Source organism: Leuciscus leuciscus (genome assembly GCF_965113295.1).
Source record: "Leuciscus leuciscus genome assembly, chromosome: 2".
Lineage (NCBI taxonomy): Eukaryota > Metazoa > Chordata > Actinopteri > Cypriniformes > Leuciscidae > Leuciscus > Leuciscus leuciscus.
The window spans coordinates 48,876,410-48,897,684 of record NC_138726.1 but is presented as its reverse complement, the minus strand read 5'-3'; the positions used below and the strand labels follow the sequence as shown (position 1 = coordinate 48,897,684).

Sequence of the window (21,275 nt, the reverse complement as noted above, 5' to 3'; positions counted from 1 at the left end):
TATAAAATGCCCTTCAAATGTTAGTCAGGTTTCTTTCATAGCCAGGTTTACTTTTTAATTGGTCCATCAAACTGTTTAGTTTAAAGCATCAAGAGAAAAAAAAGTGTTTTTCACAATATGACCTCTTTAAGGATAACAGTTTTATGAGAAGCAGCACTATTCTAAACAACACTAATGACAAACTTCAATGTTATGCTTTAGTCAAAGGGAAGAGCATCTGATGCATTTAAATCATTCCTACAGTTATCAAACATTCACACTGTGTTTTCTTAATTCCTGCTCTTTCAGATGCCATATAAATACTCAATGAGGGGGCTTTGGAGCACCGAATGCTGCCTGAGGCTTATCACTGTTTGAGAGAAAACAAACAGCTCTTGTTAGAATTTCAATAAATTCTGTCCATAACCTTTTCGGTTTCTTTCCTACATGAGGCAGAATATCCTCCAGTAACCAGTGTGCTGCTGAATGATAGGAACATTTTTGAAGTTCCAAACCTTTTCCTGATTTTGCGATGCTTCCCTTGAAGTCATTTAGTATCGAATCAAAAGGTGCATCTGTATCTCTTGTTTAGGATGTGTCCATCTGTGATTGCTGTACTAGTCTTCAGAAAGACGGTCTGCTAATGCCTGTGATTAACATTAGTGGGCAGCTTTTTTGTGCCACTTAAAGTTGCTGCCATTCTGCAAACACTAACAAGTCTGATTCATCAAGTTCTTGAGGATTCAACATGATTCATGCTTTTTCTTTAAGTGATTTCCAGAAACCTCATGTCCCAGAGGGGGCAATTAGATTTTCACTCAGAGTGTGGACCAAATAGGACAAGTAATACATAATATAAAATTAACGAATCGCTCAAAATTTCTCTTTATTTTTACGCATCTGTCAGTCAATGACTTGAGATGTCAATACCATAACGTTCCGCTATGGGTTTGCTTCTTCTTTTGGACTTGACTGACAGATGGGCATTCTGACACCACTTGCTTGCTAACCACTATTCACTCTTTTGTTGCTGTTGTAATTATTCTGCTCACGGTAAAAATAAAATAGGCTGCAAGATGTTTAAGTCAGTACTTGCATATTCATAACTGTGGCCACACAGTCCGTTTACAAAAACGATCAAGAAATGCGGACCATACTGTATGGCTCTCTCAGTTAATACTAATGTCGATTCAATTCGACATTTCACATTTCACAAAATTCCCATATTACATATTAAAGGGGTTCTATTATGCTTTTCTTCTTTTTCAACTTTAGTAAGTGTGTAATGTTGCTGTTTGAGCATAAAAAAGCATGTTTACCAAGCTCAAAGATATTTTATTTAACAGGATCCCCTTTTCAAGAACTACAACAAACGGCACGTTTGAACTACAACGTAATATTTCCGGATCTTATGAAGTCATAATGTTCCTCCGTCCACGGTATATGCAAAAAGGGGACGAGGCCTGGTTGAGCTGCATTAGAGAAGACAGTGTTGTCGTTGTGTCAAATAGTTTTTTGTCCACCCCGTTTCCAAAACTTTGTTTGACCTTCCTAGGGCTGATGAACTTAGACAGTTAAAATGTATTTCAAACACTTTTCCTGGACATTAAAACCCAAACGTGTGCGTTTTATGGAGAACAGCTTGCTTACTGTAGCTTCTGTAAGCTCTCACTTTTGTTAGACGGATCACCGCTCCTTAGGAGAATTAATCATGGTTTAGTGATCGATTACTGTTTGTATTATCTTAGTTTTCCGACAAATATCATGATTAAATGGTGGATAACATCGTATCTATAATGTATACGAAAATTACACAAAACATACCACTCTGAAACGTCCTGTGAAATCCGTGCTTGCAAAGTCTGTGCACGAAATTTGTTCTGGACGATCCTCTTTTTCAATAACATTGTCAGGGTCTGAATCGGGCTTGAATTGATTTGAAATTGACGCCATCCTCAATATTTCCACTAGAGAAGAACTCGCAGTTATGGAGGGGTGGGACATTTCCCGAACACGCGCTAAGGGCTGCCAATCACAACACACTGGGCCAGGTAACCAATCACAGCACATTTCGTATTTCGGAAGGAAGGGCTTCATCGAAATCGGTCTGGGGTGCGTTTCCCAAAAGCATCATTAGCCAACTATGTTCGCAAGTTCCGTCGTTATCAGCATAGTTCAACGAGTCAGTGTTTCCCGAAACCATCGTTCTAACGAACATTCGCAAACAGCATCGCAAAGTTGTGTGGTTGGAACGACAGCTCTCGAGCTGTGGTTAGAAGCATAGTTTCTAGTTTGCATGACATGTGGACTTAATACATCCTTATCTTGAGCAAAATAAGCAAGCTGACATTCAGTACAACCTGTGTCTTTTATTTAGAATACATACAAATGCCATTTACGTCTTAGTTTGTCATGAGATTTAAAGCAGCGTTTTTGAAGAGTGCATGTGTGTGAACGTGCTCTACTATGTAAGAACGAGCCTATGACTGAATCTGGAAATAAAGCAAAATAACTGAGAAATATGAGAAATAGTCCTCAGATGCCATGTCTGTAATTTATAGCAAAACACCTACCGTTAATTCGATCTCAAACAGATTCATTAAAAGAAGTTATTACTCCACCACGTGCATGATGTCATAAACCAACGTGGTTGAACGACCACTTTGCGACAATACGGTTTCGGGAAACAGTCGTAACTAGCTAGTTGATTTCTTCAACGATGCATCGTACTATGGTAGTTAAGCAGCGAGTTATGTCGTTGTTCGGGAAACACATCCCTGTTCTGACTAGGAGAGAGATACTGTAATATGTGAAAAAGTATATAAAAAATATTGTTTTTTGAACAATCAAGCATGAAAACATATTCTATTACACCCCTAAAACAAAATCAAGACTCCGTGAAAGGGCATAATAGGACCCCTTAAAAAAGATTACATAATTCATTGATGAGCTGTTTGTCATGTATATTACAGGAACTAATCATGATGTGGCATATGCTCAAATTTCATTGGAAAATGTGAAGTACTTGGTCTTATCCAAAAATTGGTTGAAAACTACATGGCCAACATCTGTTTTCATTTTTATTTTATTTTTTACAAAGATGAAGTAGCTAAAAAGAAAAAAGACAAGGGTCGTTCTTTACAGTCCAGAAATTGCATTTTTGGAGAGATCTGGATCTGCAGTTAGTCTCATTTTACAAATGAATTGCGTGATTTGCGTCAATTAAAAATCGGATGTGAATTGAAAACAAAGCTCTCCACAAAACCATGCAGCACTAGAAGTCACATTAATGGTTAGTGATCAATTTCCTCCATTTATTTATGTACTGCATATTGATTTAGTGTTTAATGAAACTATCATAGTTGGTTAAATTAAGTCCAAGCTCCATCTACAGGCCTAGTATGTAAAATGTAGGCTGTTAGGTCAAGAAACTGCCATTTTTATATATATATATATATATATATATATATATATATATATATATATATATACACAGTATAGACTGAGCAACTCTCGGCACGTCCCTGGTCACATTTAACTGTTCCCTATTGTTAGAATTTGCTTTGGTAGAGGCCAAAGAAAGAAAAAAAAAACCTGACACTAAGAATATTCCTTTTGTTTGATCAACATAAGAGGAAGATGAGAGCTTTAAGTTCTCAGACACACAGTGTGTGCTGACATTTTTCAAAAGCAAATTGTGATCTTTAAAAAAGCAACTTCCTCCCACATCTGGGATTAAAACGATTATAGACTATTTTCGGAGTGTGTGATTCTAAGAGTGCAGTGATTTCTGTGCTGTTTAACAAACACTGGAGCGCTGGAAATAAGACTGATTTGCATTCGCCCACTCATCTACAGTGAACATGACGCATTCTCTGAGGGATGATGCTGGTACTCAGAACATGGCAGACGGTGTTTTTGAGATGTACAGTCAAAGGCTACAAGCGTTTCTCCAGCAGATCAACTGGATGAATGACAGTGTCTTTGACTAATGTCTGGGATACGTGATTCTTCGCATGCCTTCAACAGAGAACCTGTTGATAATAAAAAAAAAAAAAAAAAGGTTTGGGAGTTGCCAAGGATCCCACAATGCAATATTATCACAATACGCCATAAATTGCGCAAATGATCCAGTCTGGCAGGACAGCAATTTAACCCTGGTGACCAAAAAATTACGTTATTTTCATTTAGAAGATTTTTTATCCAGAGCAACCTACAGTATGTTTACTACAGCAACAATCAGCTTGGCGCAACTGGGGTTAAGTGCTTTACTCAAAGGCACAATGGTGATAATTTATGGCTCTTATCTTCTAGGGCTCACACTAGCAACATTCTTGCATTCAGCCACCATGAAATAATCTACAATGAAAGCAATACATTCAGAATTGGAATTTAGAGTATTACTGATAAAGTTCCAATATAATTCACTTTCTTTAATGAAATAAACACAACACATGCCCATGAAGGTGACCCGTTGGTCAGATGGCCTTAACTCAATGAACTCCTATTCCAAGAAGAGCAACCATGCACTTCATTTTTTAAGTTTAAACCGGGTGCACAGTGGGGGATTTTTTTGTAAAAAAAATTTTTACTGTCCTTTACACTTATTGCTTCTTAGAATGTACAAGATTCAGCACAAAGGCAATTAATCAGCCGTTGGTGAGCATGCCACACTATGTGACCAGCAAATTTAGTCTCAGAAGAGAAAAACGTGGCAAGAATCATACAGTGTGCACCCGGCTTTAGGCTAATAGGCATGCCTTGCTCTGTCGAGGTTGCCTAATCTGGGAAATTACTTTTACAATTGTTGCTAATTATCATGCTCAATGAGTAAAAATTGGCTGCATTTGTTCCCACTAGAGCAGAAAAGCAGCATTACGACAGATTAAGTTAGAAAAGCTGTGACATGAGAACAGAAGTCTTTTAGAAGCGAACACTCATCTAAACTTCGGCCTTTTGGGTGCTGACTAATTACAGTCATTCATTTCGGAACCCCTTAGATGCCACACATTATTGCTATTTTGTTCTTGTTTTGTCATTATCAAGACTTAATTTTCTCTATAGCTCTCTACAGTGTAAAAAATTACTTTGTAAATAAAACAAAGTTTGAAATTTCCATGTTTAATTAATTTCAATCGTGAAATTTACAAGGAATTTTTGAGTGAATTTTTATTTTTTTCTTACAGTGTAAATTACAAAAGTTGTTTTCTCAATTACTAAGTAAAAGTGTTAGTTTATTTTAAAATCACTGTCTGGCACTTGAGAACGAGGCTACAACTTTATCATCGTACACACTAGTGATTCTGAACGTGGACAATTTCATTTCCAGCCAAACGGAGTCTGCATGCTCATAAAATTATGTTTGACAGCTGCTAATTACATGTTTTGTGCCTAAAAAAAAAAACAGAAAACAATAATAATGCATGACCTCCCATGGCTACAATACAACAATTTTTTTTGTGCTAACAATAAGTAATATTTCAGTGCAAACAAGTCAAAAATGTACATCTAAGTTGCATTGTATTATATAACTGCTTGAAATGAAACATTGTATTCATATTCCTTTGATCTAAATTTCTGTTATTAAGTCAGCCTGAACCACATAACACACAGGCTCCATTCAAACTTATAATTATAAATAATTTATAATGTCTTATCTATATTTAATTACTACAAGTCGTATACTTTTTAAGAAAGTAAAGAAGAAAGTTAGAAAATGTCCCAGTGACTTTGATTGAATATTGATAGAATATTAAGTATTTAAATATAATATATTTTTTTATTTAATATCTGCATTCTGAATTGCAGTTGGTCTTATTTCTGTCATCTGTTTACTGAAATCTGATTCCTTTAAGAAATGCAAATCGACCTTCACATTTTACATCTAAAATAATAAACAAGGCTTAAGATGTGTAAACTAACACAGACTCTATGATTCTGCACTGCGACGGTTGCGTTCACACTGGTGATGTTATAAGCATTGTATAGCCTCTATTAAATTAAGTGACCTATCAATGGACGCAGATCACTGGTGAGGGGGAAACACAGTCTTGATTCGGTGTGGAAAAGAAATGATTTCTCCATCCCTACAGCACTCTTCACTACCACGTCCCCCTCTCCTGTGACAACCGTGACAACACACCATGACGATCACAGAAATTGCCTATTATAGATGACAGTTCCGCTAAAGTTAATGCACAAAATGCCCCCATGTTTTCAAAAACGTATTGCACAGGTCAGACAGAGAGTCTTTGGAAGAATAGGATATAGAGTGTAGATAATCAGGATAAATGCACACAGTACATATTTACATATATATTTCATATATATTTCAATTAAATGCTGTTCTTTTTAACTTTCAATTCATCAAAGATGTATCTCTGTTTCCTCAAAGGTTTCCTCAACATCGATAACATTAAGAAATGAGAACCAAATTAGAATGATTTCTAAAGGATTTTAAAAAATAATTGAGCTGAAACACTTATTAAACCATCCTATCAAATATTTCAAAAGCACACAACTGCCATGGAAGACCACTTTATCTGATCGACCACTGTGGAATTTTTGCAACACGTCTCCACATTTTATTCAGAGACTATTTTAGAGCCTTTTCTTATTTATAATGCATATCATTTTGCAGCACACTTTGGATTGCATTACACCTTTCAGTCGATCACCTCTCACTGTATCTAATATAGCTAGGTGATTGTGATGAAAGTTGTTTCAGAGGCAGAGCAAGCTATAATATTAATGTTTTAAAATGACATGCACAATAACTAGAAATACTGATCTCATTCCGGAGTATTTGCTCTAATCTAATCTAAAGTTTCTCTTCTGGGCCAAGTTTTAGCTGAATACTTCTCCTCACCTAGAATGATCCAGAAACACAACCCTAAAAAAAATCGAAACATGTCTGTAATTAGAATTCTGTCCTTGGACTAAATGGACTGAATGTTCTGCAAAAATTACATCTCATCAGTTCATAATTAACGGCACACAAACAATTTTTTGTATAATCTACATGTTCTCACCCCAAATCAAAGCATGTCCAGACCACGACAGCTTCTATCATGTTACATGGTGTTACGACAAAAGGAACTGAGCCATTTCAATGGCATGGAATTGATTTAGTGCATTGCCTTTAGGGGGCCGATAATGACCATTCATCTATGCATGACACACACCTTCATCTCCATTTCATACAGCCTTAAGAGGGAGAGAATGGGCGTTTATCAATGTCCCCTATTCCCTATATAATAGAGTTGAGATGGGCAGTATCTGTCTGGTGGACGGCACTGAGAGGCTAAGTGTTTTTACTATGTAGTACTTATGTTTGGAAAAGAGGTTCTTTACAGCAGCTCAATCACAGAGAAGCATAGCGCATCCACAGGTTACTACAAACACAGACCATATTACCAAAAAATATTTTTACCATGGTTATGTGTAATTCATAACTGAAAGGAGAATGCTTTTTAAACTCCTGACTTTGAATTTAATTTGAATTGAGGAAACAAACGGGACACACAATTGTAATTCCAAAGTAAGGAAACAGAATTGAAATGAATGGAAATTAATTTTGAATTGAAAACAAACTTTTTAACCAAATAAATTCTGTCAATCATGTTTGAAAGTTTTTAAAAGTTTAAAAAACATAGACTTGTTTCAGAGGCAGAGCAAGTAATAATAGTCAGACAGACGGACGGGCAGATGGATGGATAGATGGACAAACAGACAGCTGGATAGAGTGATAGATAGAGATATTGTCACGGTTCATCGATCCATGTGTTCATTTTGTGTATCTGTTGGTTGTTGTGGGTGTGGGGTCTGAGTGTGTAGTGCTTGTTTGTTGCTTAGTAACCAGCTGATCACTTAATCAGTCCGCAGCTGCAGTAAGTTACTTCTGTTGTTAGCTGCCTATATCTAGCGGGAGTGATTATTGCTGCGTGTCGGTTCGTCACTCTTGTTTGTGCTCTCTTACCCAGTTCCGGTGCCTGAGTTTCCTTACGGAGTTATTTCCTCGATCTCGTCTGTGTTTCCAGACTTCTGGAGATCGTTTGGAGTTCTCTTCATCCAGTTCCAGTTTGGCATCCGCGCTGGGTTTTTTCATATCACTCATCCTCTCCTGTGTATTTGTATCGAGGTCGCCCGCCTGCTATACGTGGTGTTTTGAGTATAATCACTGTTTCAACCTGTCTTCAATAAACTGCTTGCTTGCATTTGGATCTACGACTCTCATTCTGACAGAACGAACCGACCATCAATGGATCCAGCAAGCACGGGGAATTGCAGAATGTACTGGCCAGTTCAGGACTCAGCAGAATGAGCATCAAGATCCTGCCACCTACTAACATGCAGGAGAGAATGGCTCGTCATCGTGGTCTCACTGCTCTTCGCCAGGATGGCTCTGAGGTGGGGGGTTTTGCCCAATTCTTTTGGACCATGTCTGTGGGGCTGGATTATAATGATGCAGCACTAAAGCATTTTTTTAATGACTGCCTTGATGACCCTTTGCCTCGGTGGGAGATGAAGGGGCTGGAGATCCTGGACTTTTGGGGGTTCATAAGACATCTACATCATCGTAGCCAGTGGGATACACCAGTTCCGCCTGTGTCTCCAAACAAGATGGCTGAATCTACGCCTGCGTCTCCTGACAAGATGGCTGACCCTACGCCTGTGTCTCAAGACAAGATGGCCGCCATGCCCTTGGCAGAGATTGTAGCGCCCCCAGAGGCGGTAAGCTCGATGCCACCGTCTTGCAGTCTCGTAGACGGAGGAGGAGGAGGAAGCAGGCGTCCACTGTCCCTCAAGACCCAGAGGCCTTCTCTGAATGTCTTATAAATCTTGTCAAGTCCCTAGAAATTTCTGCCAAACCTGTTGTGACCACAGAATGCGAGCCCGCTGCTATGAAGGCGGTCCTCGCGCCCGCTGCTGTGAAGGCGGTCCCCACGCCCGCTGCTGAGAGAACGGTCACAGCACCTACTCCAGTGAACTCAGTCCCAGAGCCCGCTGCTGAGAGAGCGGGTCCCAGTATCCACTCCTGTGAACTCAGTCCCAGAGTCCGCTGCTGAGAGAGCAGTTTCCGAGCCAGCTTCAGTGGAAGCTGTTCCCAAAGCTGCTACAGAGAGCGCTGTTCCTGAAGCTGCTACAGAGAGCGCTGTTTCCGAGCCAGCTTCAGAGGAAGCTGTTCCCGAGTCTGCTACAGAGAGTGCTGTTTCTGAGCCAGCTTCAGAGGAAGCTGTTCCCGAGTCCGCTGTTCCTGAGAGCGCAGCCCAGGAGGGTGATCCTGAGTCAGTCCCCTTGCACACCAGTGCTACCCAGGAGGGAGCACCTGAGTCAGTCCCACTACCTGTCCCACTCTTAGGGGAGGGGGTACTGTCACAGTTCATCGATCCATGTGTTTATTTTGTGTATCTGTTGGTTGTTGTGGGTGTGGGGTCTGAGTGTGTAGTGCTTGTTTGTTGCTTAGTAACCAGCTGATCACTTAATCAGTCCGCAGCTGCAGTAAGTTACTTCTGTTGTTAGCTGCCTATATCTAGCAGGAGTGATTATTGCTGGGTGTCGGTTCGTCACTCTTGTTTGTGCTCTCTTAACCAGTTCCGGTGCCTGAGTTCCTTACGGAGTTATTTTCTCGATCTCTTCTGTGTTTCCAGACTTCTGGAGATCGTTTGGAGTTCTCTTCATCCAGTCATCAGTCTGCATCCGCGCTGGTTTATTTCCTGTGTATTTGTATCCTGGTCGCCCTCCTGCCATACGTGGTGTTTTGAGTATAATCACTGTTTCAACCTGTCTTCAATAAACTGCTTACTTGCACTTGGATCTACGACTCTCATTCTGACAGATATACTGTATAGTGATGGATGGATGGATGGATGGGTGGGTGGGTGGATGGACAGACGGACGGACGGACAGATGGATAGATTGATGGACGGATGGACAGACAGAATGATATGGATGGACGGACAGTTAGATAGAGTGATAGATGGATGGACAGAGAGAATGATACGGATGGATGGATGGATAGACGGACTGACGGATGGATATGGACATGCAGATGAATAGACTGATAGATGGATATTTATAGATTGATGGATTGACGGATGGATACAGATGGACATAGAAAGACATGTGGATAAACTGATACGACTGATTGATGGATGGATGGACAGACATTAGTGGAAGAACACTTCATTACCCACAATGCATCACCTGTGTTGAATTTCTTTGAATAACAATTCAGTTAATTCTTCTTCCTGTTGTTTAAAACCCTTTCGCATGTACGATCACACCGGTGTGATCAGTCTAGGCTGGTCCCTGGAGCGTACGATCACACCGGTGTGATCAGTCTAGGCTGGTCCCTGGAGCGTACAATCACACCGGTGTGATCAGTCTAGGCTGGTCCCTGGAGCGTACAATCACACCGGTGTGATCAGTCTAGGCTGGTCCCTGGAGCGTACGATCACACCGGTGTGATCAGTCTAGGCTGGTCCCTGGAGCTTACGATCACATTGGTGTGATCAGTCTAGGCTGGTCCCTGGAGCGTACAATCACACCGGTGTGATCAGTCTAGGCTGGTCCCTGGAGCGTACGATCACACCGGTGTGATCAGTCTAGGCTGGTCCCTGGAGAGTACGATCACACCGGTGTGATCAGTCTAGGCTGGTCCCTGGAGAGTACGATCACACCGGTGTGATCAGTCTAGGCTGGTCCCTGGAGCGTACGATCACACCGGTGTGATCAGTCTAGGCTGGTCCCTGGAGAGTACGATCACACCGGTGTGATTAGAACGGTCAGTGCCTGAAGTGATCAACTGTTAAATTCAAATGTGCTTTCGCACATTGGCTGGCGCTGAGCCAGAGACAGGCGCGCTCAGAGCGGTCATATATCACAACTTTTCAGTGTTTTCAATCACATAATGTTTATTTTAGGTTTCAGACATTTAAGTACTAAAAAAAACAATACATTTAGAGTTTGTAAAATACAAACTGACGTCAAAGGAAGAGGCAATAATAATCCTTTCCATTATAATTAGACACGTTTTATTCATATCAGATACACATTGTGTAAGTAACTTTAAAGTTTACTCTATTCTTCTCCCAGTTCACCAGGCACTAACTTTTATGTATTTCGGGAGAAGTGGACGTGTTGTAAATCCAACAGATCCGATTCTCTGAACTGCGTCTGCGACACAAACTAAGATGGCGGCGCGCATACAGCTCAACTAACGCGATCGTTATACAGTTGTTTAAACAAAACACTTCCACTTGCATACAGTATATTTGACAATCGGAATATCAGATATTTCATGTCATATCTAACAAATTTGTGAATATTTTGAATAAAAAAGGAAAAATGACATAAAAGCAGATCATCATTCATTCAGCTCTGTTGTTGCTGCGGTGTGTCACGTGACAAGCAATGACGCGTCACCATGGAAACCATAAAGTGACACATTCTAAATTACGGTCGCCTTGAAAAACTCACGCTGGGGGGTCAGCCAGAATATTTTAAACTTACGTGTGAAAGGGTTAACCCTAACCCAATTCAAATGCCAGTTCAACTTCCTATGTATAGTGGCAATTCAATTCAAATTCCATATTCTGAACTGAAATTAGACAATTATTCAATTCTGAATTTTGCACAACCCTGAAATTACAATTTTCTGGAAAACATGTGAGTGTCTATGCAGAGCTCAGCTCACATCCATGATGCATATAGGATGTTTTGGGTGGTTGCATACTATCCAATTTCAAATGATGGTCTCTATATACAGTATGGCTCAAACCCCTCCTTCAATGCAAGTCTATGGGGTTTTTCACCTGTTCTATAGTCCGCTATGGAAAATAATGCAAGACTGATCACTTAAAAAAGGAATAACACATCTTTCCTCACTAAGCCACACAATTTGAGGTATCATTCATGTCTGTAGTGCAAACGGTGCAGGATCAGTAATGTGTCAAAGTTTAATATTTAGGGTTTCAGGTTTGTTCAAATGCCTTAGCGAACACCATTTACAATACCAAACACTGCTATAGTCAGGCATAATGGGTTCATATTGGCATTGTGTGAGCTAGGGATCACTTAAGCAACAAATGAACCTGAAACAATGATAAAATACGAGATGAGCAAGGATTTTTTGGAACAGAGGTGTTTTCCATCTCAAGAGGGGCATGTGTTCATTTTTATTACCAAAATGATGTGATTACAGATAATTGTTTGGTCGCTGGTAGGGCAGAAATGTGGTTGAAAAAGCACAGTGTATTACTTCAATGGGGAAAGTATCATTTTAAACCTCAATCATAATGGATTGAAGTGCTTTTCAGAATTAAAAAAAAATGGAGCTGAATGACCCTGTTTCACTTTCAAGGATGGGTAAAAAAAAGGGCAGCTGTTTCTTGGTGTGGTTTCAACATTAGAAAATGGTTATTGTTCCATATCAGCGACAGCTTCAAAGTGCGTTTTGTACAGTACGTAGCCGTCTGTCAAATAAACTGCATTTCAGGGTTGTTTCAGACATGTTTGTGGGTGTCTTTACATGTGAGCTGTTGTTCTACGTGTGGCTCCATTCACTGCTTCATTCGCTGGGGCAAGGTGAGTCAGGCGTGAAATCTTTGGGTTTGATGATGTGTGCCAAACAGCCCTTGGCTTAGTGCGGTAATGTAGCCGAGGAAGGTTTAAGCCCTTGTGACAGCGATGATAAGATCTTAATAGGCAGGTGAGCTATCAGGGCAAAGAGCATGGAGGGGAAGCAAAGGGGAGGGTTTTTGCGGTGAAGCTAAAATAAACCCTGTCACATGCAGTTAGTGATGTTAAGATCATACGTCATCATAACTCAGTCTTCCTCCCCAATTTAAAAAAAAAAAGCAAAAAAAAAGCAAAAATCTCATGCCATTTCAGATGTCTGATGGTGACATTAGGATGTAACCAACCAATTAGTTTGTGTTTAGTAAGATTTTTGTAAAATAAATTATTAGTTTTATTCACCAAGGATGCATTAAATTGTTTACAAGTGACAGTTAATACTATTATCATGTTACAAAAGATTTCCATGTCAAATAAATGAAATTTATATCAACCCTGAAACAAAATGCATCATGGTTTCCACATAAATATTAAGCAGCACAACTGTTTTCAACATTGATAATAATAAATGTTTCTTGAGCAGAATGATTTCTGAAGGATCATGTGACACTGAAGAGAGGAGTAATGATCCTGAAAGTTCAGCTTTGCATCACAGGAATAAATTACATTTTAAAATGTATGAAAAGTTATTTTAAATTGTAATATTTCTCAATTATTACTGAATTACTGTTTTTACAGTTTTTTTTTTATCAAATAATAAATGTTGCCTTTTCGTGAGCATAATCAATTTTGTTATACTTTACAATGAGGTAACATTTGTACATTTGTACAATGTAGGATGAACACATCCCTGACATCAAAGCTTTTTGGTTTGCAGTGTTGCAGGAAAGTGAAAGTATATTTTAACTTTTAAATGTGTTATTATTTGTTATTTGGGATGTATTATTTATTAAAAACAGAAGCCCTAAAGCACAGCATCATATCCTGATGAATCCGGATTATTCTTAATGCAGTAGCACATACCCACAGTTAGTAATTACCATAATACCCATCCAAAACATCTACATATAAGCACTTTCTGCACAAACTCACTCACTGAAAATGTATCCTTACGCTCTTTAAAAAATGCGCACTAGCATTAGAGCGCATGCAGCATTTTTATTTAGAATCTAAAGGGGTCATGACATTTGTTATAATATTGTAATATGTTCCTTAAGTATTACTTATAATACAAAAAAACAGTATTCACATATACAGTATTCACAAAAAAAGATTATTTATTAGTTCTTGTCTAATCGATTCATTGCGATTAATCGTATCTAACAAGTTTTTGTTAATATAAGATATGTATTTTTATATTATTATATTTATATATTATGTGTGTGTGTGTGTGTGTGTGTGTGTGTGTGTGTGTGTGTGTGTGTGTGTGTGTGTGTGTGTGTGTGTGTGTGTGTGTGTGTGTATACGGTTCACAATTACTCAATTTTTTCTATTGGCCCAGTCAGACCAGTTCAGATTTTTACTTACACTGTAAAAATGCACAAAAAGTTATTGTTTTCATTGTTTTTGACCCATGTAACCTTGTAAACAGTGCTTTAAGATTTTTAGGTAGGTCTATCAGGTAGGATATGTAAGGGATAATGTAGAGCGAGGCGGTTGTTATAGCGAATACAACCCCGACAGGCTGATCAGGTCTTGAATCAGCCTGAAGGGGTTGTACTCGCTATAACAACCGCCTCGCTCTACATTATCCCGCTTATTACATGGCTACCTACCAAATAAATCAATAATTTGACACAAAATATTGATTTAAAAAGGAGTTTATTGATTTAAAAACTATTGTATTGCTTCCGCTAAAGAAAATAGTCCGTTCCGTCTCTACGGTTAGAAACCTGCGTCCATAGCAACGCTCTGTTTTTCATGGCAACGGTGTGTTATACTTAGCAGCGCTCTGTTGGAATTCAACCAAGCCATGTAATAAATACAGATATGGAATACAGTTATCAAACACTTCAAACACAGTATTCACTGCATAAATTCTGAATTAAATATAGATTAATACTTCTTAAAGCTACAAACTTAGATTTTTTTCTGTCTTTTTTTTCCTTTTGATTATCATTAATGACAGACATCACAGCAGCAGGTTTAATAGGCTGCTGACACTTTAAGACGTTAGGCACATGTCGCGGATCTGACGCACATCTTATTTTCTCACAACTCTTTACATACATTTAAGACTTCATTTAAGTCATTTAACTGTGCTTTATACTTGACAAAAAAGGCATTTTGGCATAATTTTGTGTTTTTCAGAGACGTAAATTAGCCATTTAAACAGGACACGTAAAAGTTCTTTTACTCTTCTTTTGTCAGTTGTTTTTGTGTTATTTAGACATTAATAATCTAATTTATGGATCAATATTTCTGAATAATCCATAGCGCACTGGTTTTACACACAACCATATGTGTACGCAGTTAGTGAATGAGACCTGATGCATCTGCAATGTCACTTCTATATCATGGATGAAGCAAGCTGATTAAATTACAGATCTGAGACTGGACAAAATGTCTGATTATAATTCAGATAAAACAATGACCAGTAAAGACACAAGCCTGAAGCTCTCTTTAAAAAAAAATCATGTCCTGAGACAGGAAATTAATGCATTATATGGAACTCAATTCAATAAAACATCTTAAATATCCCCAGCGGAAACGTTGTAAAAAGAAATGCTTGGAAACAACATTTCCTGTGTACTTTCTTCTTGGTAATGGAAATCAATTATTTTCTTATTGGCATTTTGATTGATAGAGGACAGGAACTGATTAACAGAAGTTTCCCTCTATACAGAACCAGGAAATTGTTCAAACAAAGACCAAAGCTTCCTTTTTAAATGTATGAAAAATACAAATAGACAAGATGTTATCAAGTTGCCCCTCACACTGAAAAAATGCAGGCATTGAGGTCTTATTTCAACAGTTGTTGATTAATACAAGGTTGTGAGAATCATTTACAGGCGATAGTCTGTGTTTGTATCACAGTGGTTCGACAAACTCAAAGAATTTGAGTTTCTTTTTCAAAGAAAAATGAGAAATTGAGTAAAATTTTGCTTCTTTTTGAGCACTGCTACTGTAAGTGCAATAGGGCCAAAATCTTATCAGGTAAATCTTATCATTATAAAATGATCATTACAATGGCAGCAACAGGCAGGCCTGGCAGGCTAAGCATTAACGCTGCGCTTTCTTGCCATAATGTTGGAATACGGTCATGTTATAGAAATAAACTTACAAGTTCACAATTAAACTTCAAAAAAACCAATGAGGTTCATTCTCCTGTTACGCAGCACGTTTGAGCTTCACAATAACCAATGAGGTTCACTCTCCTGTAACGCAGCACGTTTGAGCTTCCACAAGAACAAATGAGGTTCATTTTCATACAGGAATAACTTAAGAAAACTTAAGAATTAAATTAAGAATCCGCAAAAATTATACCTCTCTCGAATTTTACCACTCTACAAACTTGCATTTTCAACCAAACACTGAAGTGAAGACAGCCAGATTATAAAGCTTTGCCAATTGCAGAAGTGCCCTGAAAGGCAAGCGAAATCAATCAGACGTTGTGCAGCACAACATCCATTTATGATCTGATGATTTCATAGAAATCTAAAGGTCCAAACACAGAAAGCAAGGAAAAAACACACACACACACACACACAGACACAAAATCAGATTTTACTGCCTGCTCCAAAATAGTCTGTGATCAAACTCCAACTGCAAAAAAAGCCTCCAGAATGATTGAGTGAGGCAAAAATCCAATACAGCTCAATCTGAGGTAATGGCTGCCTAAGACCTCCAGCTGATTTGAAGAGAAAAACAGAACAAGTGGTGTATTGTGGGAGGGCCAGCGTTCTGAAAAGGGCTTGTATTTACGTCACCCTTTGAGTGTCAATCCTTTTATGCCTCTTCAACCTTGCCAATAATGAGCATGAGACAAAATTAGCCGTTCCTCTCGGATTGAACGAAGCTCCTCTACTCTGTCTCTCACAGTACTGTCACAAAAAAATTGATTTTCCTGTTTTACATATATGAGAAAAGAGCAGGGAGTCTTGGGTCAAGAGGGTTATGCATAGAGCAACGTGTTTTTATTGGTTTAGGGGCACAATCTTTAAAAAGCGATGATGGATATGAGGTCTGCAATGAGGATGGGAAACATAAAATAATTTTCTGTCATTTGTTTCCTCTTTGACATATTGCCTCAGACACACAGTCATTATTCGAAATTTGGAAGGCAGAGTGAAGTGAGGTCAATGCTGGGAGAAGAATATAATTGCGATGGTATAGTTGGATATCATATAATATAACTGCAATATAATTTCCATTATTTGGATGGCAAAAAATGATTGAAATGTTATGTCACAGGCCTATATCTATGTAGGTTTGGAACAACATGAGGGTGAGTAAATGATGACAGGAATTGTATTTTTGGTTGAACTAAGTCATCCATTTAAGTTAAGATTCATAACTTGAAAAATATGATTAATATAAAAAATCCCATTGGCATCAATGCAAAATCAGCTTTACATTATGTTCGACTTCAGTTACAAAGAAAAGTACCTTCCATTTGTTGTCACATCATCATATGTCTTTTTTTTTCTCTTTTTTTAATTTTTATGGTACTGCCCACCCCTACAACAAACTCTGAAAACACTTGAACCACAGTGATATTAACTAGAATATTAGCAGAGGAAGTCGAGCTAACCAAAGAAACACTCACAGGCATTTCCGCCAACTGCCTCCCCAAGGTCTGAGACTGGAGGATGCATTCAACTCAAATTCTATTCACATAAACCCACACAGCACAAACCAAACCCTATCTGACTCATGATGTGCCAGACCACTGTTTAAAAGCAGGCACTAAACATAGCCCAAAACCAAAGCCGAGAACTATTATGTTACCAAGGTGATTGACAACTGAAAGACTGAGGAAATCTATTGTGCTGCTTCGAGAAGGGGTGATTTTATTTTTCGTTCTTTTTTTGCTTTTTGCCACTGGGAATAAAAGTCAACATGAAATCAGAATGGACCCTTTTTACTTGAAGACACATTAAGACACAAATGTCTGTCTTTAGCTTGCTCTAAACTGACTTTCCTTTCCATCCGTCTTCACCTCTTACTTTTCAATTACTCCCATCCTAGCACCGGTCTTATATAGAGAACAATTTTTATGATCCAATCAATTGAATTGATTTGAAAACTTTATTAATCCCGATAGGGAAACTATCGGGATTACCTATGGATAAATTACCTATGGATAAAACATCTAGACAAAAATCCATTGTAAATATCCATCAAAATATGGACTTAAATGTTGCCTTCAAGAAGCATTTCAACATGAAGAAAATCTACCAGAATAATCTATTCATACCTTTTATCCCAAATTTGTTACGTCGGCTATATTTGTTGATGAGGACGAAAATCACAATGAGGAAGACGCAACCAAAGCCAGCCAGACCAACAGCAATCGACATCTACAGGAAAAAAGCAATAAAGCAGTCAATGACACAGCAACGTCTGCTGAAAAGCACAGTCGAAATTATAGGAGAACAGAAAGAACATCTTACTCCGAATGAATCTTCATCAGGTCTCTTGGCCTCATCTTCAGCTGTTGGAGCTATAGGACATAGAAATGACATTGCACAATTGAGGAGGCCAAAAAATGCTTTCATTCATGTAGAGCATTATTAAATTAACTAAAACTGAAACTATCGAAATTGTTTTCGTTAATTGAAATAAAGCTGAATTTAAATTTAATATAGTATTGCATGAAAATTAGAAGTGCTGCCTTATCAACTGAAAAAAGAAAATAAATTTTTTTTAAGTTGTACTACTAAAATTACTATAACTAAAACTGAAAAAAAAAGAAAGCTAAATAGAAATATTAAGCTAAAAAAACAACAAAAGCACACAAAAAAATCACTAAAATCAATCACTAATTACTAAAATTAAACTAAAAATATAAATATATAAAAAGGCTGATTCAAAATATTAAAAACTATAATATTAATTAAATTATACGAAAATAACACTAATGCAGAGGAGAGTGTGGCTAGTTGTCACACTTTTTTGCATTTTTAATATTTCTTAGTTTACTTTTGAAATGTGGTCTGAAAATCAAACCATTGTTTTGCCCAATATATATTATAAGTAATAAATTGTTTATAAAATCTTTATACTGTATATAAAAAGTACTCTCGTCGAAATGTATCCCAATGTGATTCACAGCTTCGTAATATCCTAATTTAAAGAAATAAATCTAATTTAATTAGACTTTTGACTCAATAACTATTCAGCCCAATGACAATTTCCCTCTATTACAACTATCCCTGCTCCCCCCTATATATTGAAAACTTTCTGTCACTTCTTGGCTACATTTATGATGCTGCCTGAAAGCTACATTGTTTGGTAAGAGAGGGTTTTGTCGTAATGGCAGAGGTGCAGCAGGGCTCACATCATACACACAAAGCATGAGCCGTCCTCCAACTCAAAAACAATTATACCATTATACCATATATACGTGTCCAATACATGATGCAATTCATGATGGCTATTCTTCCGTTTATCTCAGTGAACTGTCATTAGGGGTGTCCTTTTTTACTTCAAGTATTGCATGGTACACCGTTACTACGCAATGTGTTTTATGCCCCCAACGGCGCCTTCCAGGCAGCGAGGGGATGGGTAGGTTTAAGGTTGAGGGTAGGGTTAGCTGCCTCTAAGGAGCCATTGGGGGCTTAAAACACCATCGAGCACATAATACATTCTTGTTTGATAAGTTCTGTGTTTTGGGTGCACTTGAGAAGACCTAGTGTATGAGATAACTCTTGAAAATGTATCTTATCTTATCAATTCCTTCAATGCTGTATTTAAGATCATAGATTATAGTGTATCTGAAACAAAATATATATGTTTTGACATAATAAAGGACATGAGATGTGACCAATATTTTTTTTGTCTGTTTATATGTATTATGTCAAAAAAAGAGGTACTTACTGTACTCAATTATTCCTAAAAGAACAGCAAGAGGAGAAAATAAAATAAAGAAAATGTTGTAAATACATACAAATGGTTCATATATATATATATTTTATTTTTTATTTTTTTATTTTTATTACATGGCTTGGTTGAATTCCAATGTAGAATGCGGTCTGTTATTTCTTGATCACAGAGCGCTGCTAAGTATAACAATAAACTCCTTTTTAAATCAATATTTTGTGTCAAATTATTGATTTATTTGGTGGGTAGCCATGTAATAAGCGGGATAATGTAGAGCGAGGTGGTTGTTATAGCTATTGTTATAACAACCGCCCCGCTCTACATTATCCCTTAGATCATTTTCAGCATAATTACTCGTCTTCAGTGCATTTATTACATTTATGTGTTACATTTATTAAAGGATTTATTAAATAGACATCTTTTGATGCTGAAAATTCAGCTTTGATCACAGGAATAAATTACATTTTTAAACGCGTTAAAATAGAAAACAATTATTTTAAATTGTAATAATATTTTTTACAATATTACTGTTTTATTTTGGATGAAATAAATGCAGCCTGGGTGAGCATAAGAGACTTCTTTCAAAAACAAACTTTTGACAGGTACTGTATATATACACATATCAGGGTGTATCAGAATTAAATTAATCAATATCAGAGCAAATTCATACCTTAATAAATGAAACCTTGATAAATGATAAATTACATTGTGCAGACTTACCGTCATCCTCACTGAACGGTGGCTCAAGGAAATAGCCGTGGACAGTTTTGGTAACTGACCCAAGGGGGTTAGTGGCTACTAGGGTGTAGTATCCATTGTCGTAATGCGTCGGGTTCTCAAAAGTCAAGCAGCCTTCCAAGTAATCTTGGTAGTACTCCATCTCCATGCGGATATATTCACTCTGCTGGATCTCACGATCCTTGTGGAACCAACGCAGTGTGGGATGGGGAAAGCCCCTCACGGTGAACTCGATGCAGGTGTGATGGCGCCGTTCCGGCTCGTCCAGCTTCAGGATTACTGGCGGAACTGATATGAGAAAAGAAAAAAATGGAACAGATACAGAACAGAATCAGTGAAATACAGATTTCCCACCTGTGGTAATCTGCTGTCAGAAAAAGGGAAGAACACTAAAAACAAGGCATCCAATCTAGTTATGAAATGCACATAATTTTTTTTTTTTTTTTTTTTTTTGCCTTTTATTAGGTAGGATGCTACATGTGCACTATTTATGCCGAAATGTAATATATGCAGTATTAATATATACATATTTAAAAACTATATTCAAATAGAAAACAGTTATAAATTATATAAATAACTATAATTACAAATATTATATAAATACATATATTTTACATATTTATATGCATTTTATTCCTCCAACTTCAACACTGTGCTGAGATGCCATTTATAGACATGAGCAGGGGCTAGATTTCTTTTCACAGTGACTCTCTTATATCTTTGGCATCATCACTATGGCACCAAGCTGATCTAATTTCATTACCTGTAGTTTCATGTAATTTCATTACAGTGTGAACAGATAATGTCAGATGTAAAAAGACAGATCAGAATCGGGTGCAGTGTGAACAAATTACTTCAGATGAATATAGAGTACAGTACAACTTATAAGAAGCCTGTGTGTATAAATCTCTATTCACTTTCCTTGTATGGAAAAC

At 37.7% G+C, this 21,275-nt stretch overlaps 2 protein-coding genes across 5 annotated transcripts in view; both read right to left on the bottom strand.

Annotated features, from left to right (window-relative positions):
• ntrk3b (neurotrophic tyrosine kinase, receptor, type 3b) overlaps positions 1-21,275 on the bottom strand; it is a 124,868-nt gene that overhangs the window by 34,194 nt on the left and 69,399 nt on the right. For 2 of the 4 annotated variants that reach the window (XM_082157497.1, XM_082157499.1), the window contains exons 8-11: positions 20,323-20,628; positions 19,600-19,614; positions 18,174-18,223; positions 17,978-18,080 (exon numbers count right to left, since the gene is read on the bottom strand). In XM_082157497.1, coding sequence (XP_082013623.1) covers positions 17,978-18,080; positions 18,174-18,223; positions 19,600-19,614; positions 20,323-20,628 — 474 coding nt within the window. Of the gene's footprint in view, positions 1-17,977; positions 18,081-18,173; positions 18,224-19,599; positions 19,615-20,307; positions 20,629-21,275 lie in introns of all 4 variants that reach the window. The other 2 variants (XM_082157498.1, XM_082157500.1) reach the window with 1 other exon arrangement.
• Positions 1-21,275, bottom strand: part of mespaa (mesoderm posterior aa) — a 259,472-nt gene that overhangs the window by 216,358 nt on the left and 21,839 nt on the right. The gene's annotated exons all lie outside the window — the stretch shown is intronic.